General features: G+C 36.5%; 1 protein-coding gene across 8 annotated transcripts; it reads right to left on the bottom strand.

The window, feature by feature from the left end:
- Positions 1-6,349: 6,349 nt before the first annotated feature.
- On the bottom strand, positions 6,350-11,566 carry LOC107595820 (bone marrow proteoglycan-like). Of its 8 annotated transcripts, none has more exons than XM_016286375.1 (8): positions 11,471-11,548; positions 8,973-9,213; positions 8,570-8,635; positions 7,653-8,159; positions 7,372-7,454; positions 6,883-7,020; positions 6,678-6,783; positions 6,350-6,480 (listed from the first exon to the last, which is right to left on the bottom strand). In XM_016286375.1, the coding sequence occupies exons 3-8, from the start codon at positions 8,604-8,606 to the stop codon at positions 6,413-6,415; spliced, it is 939 nt and encodes a 312-aa protein (XP_016141861.1). In that variant the 5' UTR covers positions 8,607-8,635; positions 8,973-9,213; positions 11,471-11,548; the 3' UTR covers positions 6,350-6,412. The 8 variants fall into 8 exon arrangements, with proteins under 8 accessions (XP_016141861.1, XP_016141864.1, XP_016141862.1 ...); XM_016286378.1 differs by having other exon boundaries at positions 8,973-9,171; positions 11,471-11,484; XM_016286376.1 differs by lacking the exon at positions 11,471-11,548 and adding an exon at positions 11,335-11,443.
- Between the last annotated feature and the right edge of the window lie 66 nt (positions 11,567-11,632).

Genomic DNA, 11,632 nt, shown 5'->3' with positions numbered 1-11,632 from the left:
GGACTCTTTTCATATGCTGACCTGATGACTTCTTGCAGGCTTTTTTTGTAGAATCTCCTCCCGTGTGTGTTTAGCTCCTTGGCGTTCTGCAGAGTGCTGCTTTTTTGGAGGACTCTGAGAAGTCAGTCTTTTTTTGTTTTGTTTGTTCTCTTTTGGTTTTGGAGCTTCATAGGCCAACCTGTCCTAGAGACACTGGAGGACATCTGAGCAACTTCAGTACCTTAAAGCAGTTATAGGAATATAAAAATGCTTTTGTTTCTTGACCACATATCAAAATTTGTTTCTAGTGTCCTCTTTCTGCGTCAGTAATACCTTGGAAGCGTGTAAGATTATTGTTGTGTATTAAAAAGATATGGACTTTAGGTCTCTATCGATTTCCTTTAAAAAAACAACAACAAAAAAAACAACTGAATACTGTACTGACTCCTCAAAGTAACTTTTCTGTAATCTAATATAAGTTTCAAATTTAAATATAAAGAATGTTTAAATATAGCATGCATGCCCTATGGACTGGTTATGTGCCGTTTCATTTTTGGAGTATGATAGTGTCTTTCCCCATTCAATTTCTTTATATGTAAAAGAGTGGCAACATTTAGCTAAATTTCTCCTTTTGTGTTCCAACAAAGAAAGTAAGTCATACTTTCTTTTGGAATGACAGGTAAATAAAAAAAATGAATAGTATGTGTCTTGTATTTCAGCATGTTTCTCTTTCCTCTGATTCTCTTACAGTGACGGTGGGGCAGACGGCACGATGGCCTCTAGTTCAAATGACTCCCACTACAGCGGCTCTCGGGTGGAGACTCCCGTCTCTTACATGGGCGATGACGATGATGATGAATTTGACGAAAACGATGACGAGGACTAAGCCCAGTTCTCGTTCAGCCTGTCCATCGTGCACAAGTTCTTCCAGCTGCCATATCTGAGGATTGATCAACCACATCGTTCTTTTTCCTCTTCTGCAACTCACCGTTTCTTTCACTCTCTGTCTGAGAAGGGCATTGAAGAACACAGGCTTTAATAGGATGAGTTGTTTTTATCCTCGTCTTTCTGAGCTCAGGACAAGCCACATCATCACAGGCTGTGCGCTTCTGCCTGCTGGGAATTATAGTTTTCAGCTGAAGGACTTTGCTGAAGTTTAGAGGTGTCACTTTATTTTCTGTCGCAGTGTTCCTACTGGATGTTATCCGCTCTGATCTGTGTGACCCTCTGGAACGTTCCCTCCTGAAGAAAACACCAGCCTTGCGTGCTGTTGGAAAATGTTGTGTGATCTCTGTGTGAAGTAGTTCTCTTCCGTTTTTGAATGATCCAAAAATTATTATTATTATTATTATTATTTTTTTTTTTTGAATGGCTGGCTTGAGTTGCATTCTGATGATTCGGAGACTAATGAATCGAAGAACCTATAAAGCCATTTGCTATTTTTTGCCCCATGCAGGGCAGGTCTTTTGATGTGTGGACTCTTTTCATATGCTGACCTGATGACTTCTTGCAGGCTTTTTTTGTAGAATCTCCTCCCGTGTGTGTTTAGCTCCTTGGCGTTCTGCAGAGTGCTGCTTTTTTGGAGGACTCTGAGAAGTCAGTCTTTTTTTGTTTTGTTTGTTCTCTTTTGGTTTTGGAGCTTCATAGGCCAACCTGTCCTAGAGACACTGGAGGACATCTGAGCAACTTCAGTACCTTAAAGCAGTTATAGGAATATAAAAATGCTTTTGTTTCTTGACCACATATCAAAATTTGTTTCTAGTGTCCTCTTTCTGCGTCAGTAATACCTTGGAAGCGTGTAAGATTATTGTTGTGTATTAAAAAGATATGGACTTTAGGTCTCTATCGATTTCCTTTAAAAAAACAACAACAAAAAAACAACTGAATACTGTACTGACTCCTCAAAGTAACTTTTCTGTAATCTAATATAAGTTTCAAATTTAAATATAAAGAATGTTTTAAGAATTCAAACTCATTGTGTTTATTTGCGACACTAATGTAATACTACTAATTTCAATAAACTTTATTTTATATATGTGCCTAGTGTGATTTAGATTTGCATTCAGGAAGTTGACATATTTTTTAATTCTTTGTATGACCTCATACAATTTGAGAGACTGTTTGTACAGATTTTTAATTGAGAATATTTGTGCTTTTAGGATTCACTTGCCACACCACATAACCATTGAAGTTAACCGCAAAAATGGTGAAAACTTAAATATTAAGGAAATTTAAAGCTGTAATTTCGAGAACTGGAAAAGTCATGTACATTGCTATAGTAAATTTTTCTTGTTTATTCTGACATGTTTTTGGTATTATATTGCTCACCGAGAGTATTTTATCACCGTAAGTGGAGAGGTTTTGCAAATTTCAGATTTTTCGTCATTTGACCAAGTGCGACAGAACAGTCCCGATTCTAAACCCCAGGTAAACTGAATCCTGGGGTATCTTGCTTCACACCTTGCACTGCTCACGATTTAGCTGGGGTTAACAATTATTAATGTTTATTAGTAGGCTGAGGTTTTACACTGTAAATACTTAACCATCTAGTGCTCTTTGGTCATTTTTGACAGAAAAATGTATACATTTATTTTTTTAGAATTTTTCTTTATCGTAATGGTATGAAACTTGGTAAAGGTTTTAGCACTTGCACACACACACACAAAAGTCATGGACATTAAATGAAAAAGGTGCTGATTTTTTTTTTTACTGCATTGGAAACAAATGTCATCTGGTGGAATGTTTGGTATGGCACCCAAAAAACAAACACCTCACTGAAAGCTCGTTTTGGATTTCAGCCTCAAATTTGGAACACAATTTGTTTAGGTTAATGTTTTATATTCAATAACTTGCTGAATTATTGGCTTGATATAGACACACACACACACACATACACGCTTGACGTTCTTATTTGCATATTTTTCACACTTGAAATAGTTAACTCTGCGTGATTCTAAACCCCAGGTAAACTGAATCCTGGGGTATCTTGCTTCACACCTTGCACTGCTCACGATTTAGCTGGGGTTAACAATTATTAATGTTTATTAGTAGGCTGAGGTTTTACACTGTAAATACTTAACCATCTAGTGCTCTTTGGTCATTTTTGACAGAAAATTTATTTTTTTAGAATTTTTCTTTATCGTAATGGTATGAAACTTGGTAAAGGTTTTAGCACTTGCACACACACACACACACACACACACACAAAAGTCATGGACATTAAATGAAAAAGGTGCTGATTTTTTTTTTTACTGCATTGGAAACAAATGTCATCTGGTGGAATGTTTGGTATGGCACCCAAAAAACAAACACCTCACTGAAAGCTCGTTTTGGAATTCAACCTCAAATTTGGAACACAATTTGTTTAGGTTAATGTTTTATATTCAATAACTTGCTGAATTATTGGCTTGATATAGACACACACACACACACATACACGCTTGACGTTCTTATTTGCATATCTGCTGTGTCAGTGTCAATGATTGGACGAAGACAGCGAGCGACCTATTTATGTAAATACTTCAGCTTTGCGCGTCCTCATGTTGTTGCCGACCCTATTATGGACTATTCCTGAATGGACATTTCGTACTATTAAGGTAAAGTTATTGATGTCACCATTTTTCCCTTTAACGCTGGAACTACTGTTTATACAACACGCGGATTTGTGACTGTCCAAAGGTTAAGCACGTGAATATGAGGCACGCTTTTGGGCCTCTGTTGCTAAGCATCTCAACATTCTAACACAGAATCGTTTCACACTGCAGATTTGGCACGGCAGTGCTGGGTTAACGCTTTCATAACCGCGGGGAAAAGCGGTGGGCTTCTAAACTGCAAGTGTAAACCGTTTCTACCAGGGGTTAAAAGCGGGGTTTAGAACGACTAAGACCCGGGGTTAAGCGAAATCGTATAATATCTGTTCTCGCGGCTGGCCAGACGACGGCGTCATAAGAGTCGAGTGATTCTCGAATGTTGATCTCCTGCCCGGTGAAGAAAAAGCTCTCGTTGCCAAGGGAATAGAAGACACTGCATTGCGCCTGTTCAGTACCTCCTTCTGCATGTCTTTACCGTGCAGATGCTCTGAAAAGAGTACCAGTAACATGTGCCATTGCAATTCAAGCACTGTATTTGCTGATCTGAACACCTAAATGCACATGCAACTAAATACACTGGGATAAAAAGTTTCACACTGCATTAAAATTCTGTGATTATAAGATCAAATAAAGCACAAAAACTGAATAAAATACTACTAATAATAACAACAACAATAATAAAATGTTTTATTTATATAGCAGCTTTCAAGAACCCAAGGACACTTTATATAAAGTTGATAGATAACATGAACAACAGATAGAGTCAATGCACAGAAATGTAAATGTTCACGAGTCCAAACACACTCTCATGGCAATTTGTAACTATTAAATGTTTTGTTGAATTGGTGGCTAAATCGTATGAAGTTGTGTGATCTCATTTGTATGTTTTTGTACAATCTGCTTACGCCCCATGTACAGTTAGGGGTTGGGACTTCATGCTTATGTTTCTTTCTAAAAATCGTACATCTCCATACCAATCACATCATATGATTCATACTAAATAGCCTACTTGTAGATGTTTTCTCATAAGATCATATTGTAAATTGCAGGTCTTCGAGTCTGTAGGAGCTAAATGTAATTTTTAACCACTAGATGGCGGTGTGGAATGGGAGGAGTTGGTGTATGTCACATGACATTTAAACCCTCATGGTTGTGTGTGTGGAGGGAGTTGAACCATGAATCCACGTGTTTATTTGTAAGCTGCATTTCTTTCATTAATTGAACAAAGCAAGAAATGGATTGTTGCATGGACAATGACTTTATTTCCAACTTATGAGTAAAGAATGTCTTACACCTGTTCCTGGGTGGTTAGGAAGCCACCACAGCTTCAACTGTTTTGTCATGTGGGCAAGTCTCGGGCACACAAATCCTGTTTGGTAGTAATTTTGTCTGTATTTTTATCTAAAAAAGTAAAATAGGTTTCAATAGTTTTACTATACCATAATGTAAATTAAAAAATTTAAATATGTTGCATAATAGGTGCATATTTATTTACAGTTTTTTTTGGAGCCCACTGTCATGTTGCTCCCATATCTCAATTTTCTACTTATTTACTTTCTTCTGTGTTGGTTGGTGGTGGTTTGAAAGGGTCAGGCTGCTTCACGATTCCTTTTTTCTGCACTGGCCTTCCTTCTGTCTCCATTATGGAATCAAGTCCAATGTCTTCTCACTCAGTAAAGCGATCATATTAGAAGATTTACATTTTTAATTCTCAATAAAACCATTCTCTTAAAACATCTTCCCACATGCATTTTCCCCAGTAGTTATTGAATTAAAGCAGCACACAAAAGCAAGCAAAATTCCATGCAGAATTAATTTGAATTTAAATTAGTTTCAAGCAACAAACAGCAATGAAAATGACATTTTAGAAACTCAAAAATATAGAAACACGGAAACAGACCTGATGCTTTGCATTTTTTTGTTTTGTTAGAATTGTTCATTTTTATCTTAGAAGTAAGGCATTTGTTGTTGTTGGATTTCTGAGAAACGTAAACACTGTGGGTCTGTAGTATATCTATGGGAATTTAATAATACACTTGAAGTGTATAATCTTGATTCACTATTTTTTTTACCGTTTTAAATGTAAAAGTCCGTTTGGTGATGCTAGTAGCACAAAAATGGCACACTTTACCTTTAAAACCTCTTGCACTAACGTTCATTTGTTACATTATGACTGTCCCAGGGTCCACCGCTGGCTTCACAACAAATGTGTGTGTCAAACCATGTGGCTCTTTCTTTATCCCATAGATGATGCATAGAAACACAGGAACCCAGGCATTCCTGGCCAGATGATGGGATGAAAGACGGCCTGCATGGTAGGCTCATGATGATGACGATAGCTATTAGCATACCAGCGCCTGGCTAAAGCCTTTGTGAAGCTTTAGTGAAAAGCTCTGCGAGGATATACCATTGAGTGACCTTTCAGTTAACAGCTAAATAAGTCAACTATTGGCATGAAAATTACAGTCTTAGATACAGTAATAAAATATAACAAAAGACACATGATAATAAGTCACTTTTATTTAATATATTTTTACAGCTTTATTTAAACAAACGTGTTGAAAAGGATAGTTTTAACTAGTAAATTGCTTACAACAACTTAATGCTATATTAACCAAACTGAATCAGTTGTGGTGTATAAATTGTTTTATTATTATTATTATTATTATTTTTCGTAAACAATGCAAGGCTAATTTAACAAAACATGGGTTGATTACTGAATAACCCTTATAAATTAATAATAATAAAAAGCAATAATAATTATTATTATTTACTAATTAATAATTAATTATTATTTTTTTCATAAGTTACTGTATAGCAGGTTAGGTTAACCTTCTGGCTGTCTAAACTGGACAGGAACAGATGAACGGTTTGGGTATTGCGCATGGTACATCACTGAACGCCAGATCATCTGAAAATAGACAAAGCTTTGTAAAAACTGGTAAAGACAGATCATGAAAAGAGGAAGGCATCACTACAAAAGGAACACAGAGAATAAAACTTAGGTGAAGGAGTTAATATTTATATATTATTCCTTTGGATCTGTGCAATGAATGTGACTTTTTATTGACAGATTTTTGTTAACTGTTGTTCAGTAGCAACACTTACTCCACGTCTCCACGCAATTCTCCATCCCACCAGCATTATTGGGCTCTCCAAAAGCCCAGCCATTATAGCTCCACTGCGTTCCATCCAACCAAACAAAATTATTTGTCTGTCAAAACAGGAAAGTGACTTACTAGAGGGACAGATATGGTGGAGAAATGAATAAACCATGTGAAAAAGTGAAACACTGCAAAACAAATGAACATACACCAATGATTCTCCGTCCTCCAAGCCATGCGCGAGTGCGCCCGCCATACCGGTCCATTAACTTGCCCATTCCGTCACGAATGTAGCTGCTTGTCACAGAGGCCAGGTGGCCATTGGGGCAGATAGATTGACATTGTAACTAAAGGGAAACATTTTATAAAATGAAAATAAAATAGAAATACTGTTTCATTATGTCATTAACCAGGATATGTTTTCAGCAATTACATTTTAAGTGTAATTTGTAATTTAATTTAAGTGTAAGAATGTATTATTATTATCATTATTTTCTAAATCTTTGAAATGTGCGTGTGTATGGTTTTTATTTAAAAAAATCTACCGGACATGTACTGTATGAAATCAAACATAAATGTCGCTTGATGATTGTTCTCTTTGATTTACATTTCCTGCCAGAACCATATTACTCTAAATAAACAAATAAGCTTCATAACAGGTTTTCTATCATTCTAACAAGTGAAAATGACATTAATACCTCAGCAGTATAGGCATCAAGGTTTCTTGTGAAGTACTGGTAACATTTGCCCTGTAGGACAACTCCTCTACAAGTCCATCTCCCTGTGGACATATCACCACACTACAATCACCAATCCATATCGCAAAGTTTACATTACACGTGACGTCACACTAGCTTGATAAAGGCAGCTGTTCAGTGATCCTGAACAATGCAGTATTCAGTGCATTTGGCCAAGTAGTATCAAACCTGTTTGCTACTTGTACACAGTGATAAAACTAATATAATCTGAGGTGGTTTACCAATCTGTGTCCTTCGTCTTTCCCTCCCAAGTTCCATTTGTATTTCTGGATCTTCAACCTCTATATAATCAGCCTCAAGTGTAGGCTCCTCCTTTACTACATTTTCTTCTTTTTCATCTTCCACCTCTATATTAGTTTCAGACTCTAACTGTTGTACAGCTTCCTCCACAGGTATGATGTTTCTGTTCATCTGAATGGCAGTTATTTCTGGCTCAGGCTCTAGTTCTGTCTCTGGCATCTCTTCAGTCAGGTAATCTGCCTCTAGCATCGGTTCCTCCAACATCACTTGTGTCTCTTCTGGTACTCTGTGTTCCTCTGTTGTCTCTGGCCCCAGCAGCACTGAATCAGGCTCCAACATACGTGAATCTGCAACAGTTTCATCCTGCATTAGAGGACCTTGCTCTGCTTCTGTGTGCTCTACCCTTGGTTCTTTCTCAACCGCCGGCACCTTCACCACTTGATCAGGAAGCTTCTCATCCTGAAGTGGACTGGCAGAAGCTACAGAAGCTAGTTGTGATCAGAAAGTAATAATGTTAAACAATCTAGAGATTAAATATAATTATTTACCACTTTTAAGATTTTATTTAACATTTAGCTAGTAAGATATTCTTAAGCTTTCACCAATAATGACTACTTATATTTTGTTGAAGATGCATGATTAAAAATATGTTGTTTAAAGTGTTAGTATTCCCCCAAGTTTTAAAAAATAAGTGTGCACTATTGTATTATTCCACTCTCAAAAGAGCAAAGTTTTACATAAATATGCAAATCATTAAACATTTATACCAGTGTTTACAGAAAGCTGCATTAAATGCATGGACTAGAGTATAAAAAATAGGACACAATGTTAAATATTAAACGAACACAGTTAATATTAACTATGTTTGAACGATATGTAACTAGAGCACAGATCATACCTGTTATGGTGAGAACCAGCAAGAGTAATTTTCTCATCTTGTCAAAAATCTTCTAAGAGTTGCTTTCTGCAAAGAGATGATTTAATAATAAAACCAACATAAATAAATCAATTATTTAAGTTTTCACTTAATGAAGTTTTTATTGACTGTAATTCATAAAAGCCCTCTTCATTTAAGAAGGGACTGGGCTACACTGAAAGAAAATTGTATTTAAATTAACTTCAAGTTAGTTATGTTAAAAATATTATTTATATTCACTGAATCAACCAAAATACATTAGTTTACACCAACTACATTTAAGGGTTAAATCATTATGACCTGCAGATGATAAAGATTATAAAGAAAAGAAAGACAAAAAGGATTGTATTTTTCAGAAATATGTACAGTAGATGGTTATTCTCACCATGTGTTGATCTTGTTGGTCTGTATTGACTCTTCACCTGCGTTTCTCTCAGTGCTGTGAGATCCAGTCAGTGCTTCTTATAAAAGACCTTTAGGACAGTTTTATGGCCTTTGTCTTATCTTCGCATGCTTTGACCGTTCTCTGTAGATCCTATCTTCTCGCTCACCACAATTGGTTGATTGTGTACGAAGCCTGTGCTCTATTGGTCAAACTTCAGTCATTATCTTCAGCGAGTATAAAACTAATATAGGAAAACAAAGATAAAACCCAAAGCTAGGCAATTTAGAAATCACGCCCAGAACATGTCCAGGACAAAGAGGACATAATTGTGCAGTCTCTCTGTATACTACTTGTCAAAAGCTTGAACACACAGGCTCTTTATTTATCAGTACTGTTACATTTTCCCATACTAATAACAGCGGAGTGGAGTGTGTGTGTGGGAGCATAGGCTAACATCATGTGTGGATTTGACAACAGCACAGCAACTGACACTGTGGACAGGTGTTATAAGCAACGGGTATATCAAAATGCCATGTCATACTGAGGAAAGGAATACTGTGGATAAAGCAGCCATCAAAAGTTTCATACCCACAAGCCTCAGAGTGAGTGTGAGGTCTCAAAAGTATTACGCATGAACAATGCAGCCCTGTTCATATGAAACCTAAACCCATAGAAGAAAAGCTGTAAAACGACATATTATCTCTATCATGTTATCTTAATTGCACACTCTAAAAAATGCTGGGTTAAATACAACCCATTGCTGGGTAAAATAGGGACAACCCCAGCATTTTTTAGAGTGCAAAGGTAAATATTCTTCAGAATTATAACAGACAAACACTATGCCAAACATTTCCTTGAAAGGGTAACTCATAAAACAAAATAATTTGCATGACTTCAGCACTTTTAGTACAATGAATTTACCACTGCAAACTGTTTTTCATCCTTTTTTTTCAGTCCGAATGTTTACCTGCATCTTAAGAACTTGGTCTGACCCTTTTTAGAGTTTGATTTAGTTGTTGCAACCCAGTAGTTAATATTCTCTGGGCGTTTTTTGGAATTTTCATACTCAAATTCAAATGTTTGCCCTACACACATACAATGGAGGAAATTTTAAAAAATGGTTTCATTGTAAATAAAACCCTTTGAACTACAAAATATGAGTGGAATTCTTTATAAATAACATTATATACTTTTCAACTATTATTATAAACACAAAAAACATAGGCGCTTTTTGAGTTTTAATTCAATATATATTTTTTGAAATTCTGTAATTCAGGTTCTATTAGGCTCAACTCTCTGCAATTTACTTTGTTTGATGCCACTATATGCCAAAAAGTACCAGAAAAAAAGAATATTATAGCGTTTATAGATATTTGTGGCTGTTTGCGGCTAACTGAAGCAGTGCTACGAGTAGAAATGTTACACAATAAAAAGTTCCGTTTTTTTCATCGCAATTCAATTGAAGATAATTCGATCTATGATTGTCACACAATAAACTTTCATCGTGAAATTCCTGAGAATGAGAGCTTTCTTGTGATATATGACTTGACTTTATTGTAAAAAATATATCAAATACACATTCTTCATAAAAAAAAGTTTGCAATGGCTAGGCGGAAAATCGTGTGTGGGACGAATACATTTCTAAGCTTAATTTTACTGCTTTATGAATATAAAAACCAAAAGGAATGGTATTCTTTGTAAAGAAGACACTCCAAGCTTTCAAATGAACCCATATATGGGCTGATACCATATAAGGAAGGCTATGCAAATGAAGCATACACATTTTTAACGTGACTTTGGACCCGTATCCGGGTCCGCAGAGTTTAACTGTTAAGTTGATTCAATCATTAAATTATACCTTTGAATATACCTTGAATAAAAACAATACATTTTAGACAAAATATTTTACAGTGCTACAGTTACATAGCAGAATGATGTTGTGAAAGTGAAAGTGCATTTACCCATCCAAAGTGCACACACACAGCAGTGAACACACACACACACACACACTGTGAACACACACCCGGAGCAGTGGGCAGCCATTTATGCTGCGGCGCCCGAGGAGCAGTTGGGGTTCGGTGCCTTGCTCAAGGGTCTCACCTCAGTCATGGTATTGAAGGTGGAAGAGAGTGCTGTACATTCACTCCCCCCACCTACAATCCCTGCCGGTATGAGACTCAAACCCGCAACCTTTGGGTTATGAGTCCGACTCTCTAACCATTAGGCCACGACTTTTCCACAATTTTTCCACCATGGTCAAAAAAGTGAATAGAATTATAGAAAGACGCGTGAAAGAAAGGCATATTGTTTTAAGGAAATGCATAATTATGTTTTACAGGAAAAAAGTGTTTACCACGCTTACCTACAAAAATACTATGATAAGAAACCATTTGATCTTATACAAACGTCGCTCATATGCAGATCGTCGACATGTCTCAGAGCATTTGCGCAAACCATCTTAAAGTACTTCCGAAGAGCAAGAAGCACATCAGACTCACCACGCACTCCTGCTCCGGCCGGACATATTCTTTTGTAATATGAGTATCGGAATACTTTTATTTTGGTATTCAACATGGACAGTTACGGACTGTGTGTTGAGAAAAAATCGCGTTCGCTGGAAGAGCACTGCATTCAGATCAGTTCTCTGACGGTTTTACCGT

This window comes from Sinocyclocheilus grahami, unplaced genomic scaffold (genome assembly GCF_001515645.1).
Source record: "Sinocyclocheilus grahami isolate Dianchi unplaced genomic scaffold, SAMN03320097.WGS_v1.1 scaffold209.1, whole genome shotgun sequence".
NCBI lineage: Eukaryota > Metazoa > Chordata > Actinopteri > Cypriniformes > Cyprinidae > Sinocyclocheilus > Sinocyclocheilus grahami.
This window is presented reverse-complemented; position numbering and strand designations above follow the sequence as displayed.

What these genes read in the sequence shown, in the direction of transcription:
- LOC107595820 (XM_016286380.1), bottom strand. Translation starts at nt 8,606, where the DNA reads ATGAGAAAATTACTCTTGCTGGTTCTCACCATAACAG. An exon ending in GAGGACGGAGAATCATTGGT is followed by an intron (nt 6,784 to 6,882) that starts GTATGTTCATTT and finishes CTGTTTTGACAG; the next exon opens with ACAAATAATTTTGTTTGGTT. An exon ending in GAATTGCGTGGAGACGTGGA is followed by an intron (nt 6,481 to 6,677) that starts GTAAGTGTTGCT and finishes GTCTATTTTCAG; the next exon opens with ATGATCTGGCGTTCAGTGAT.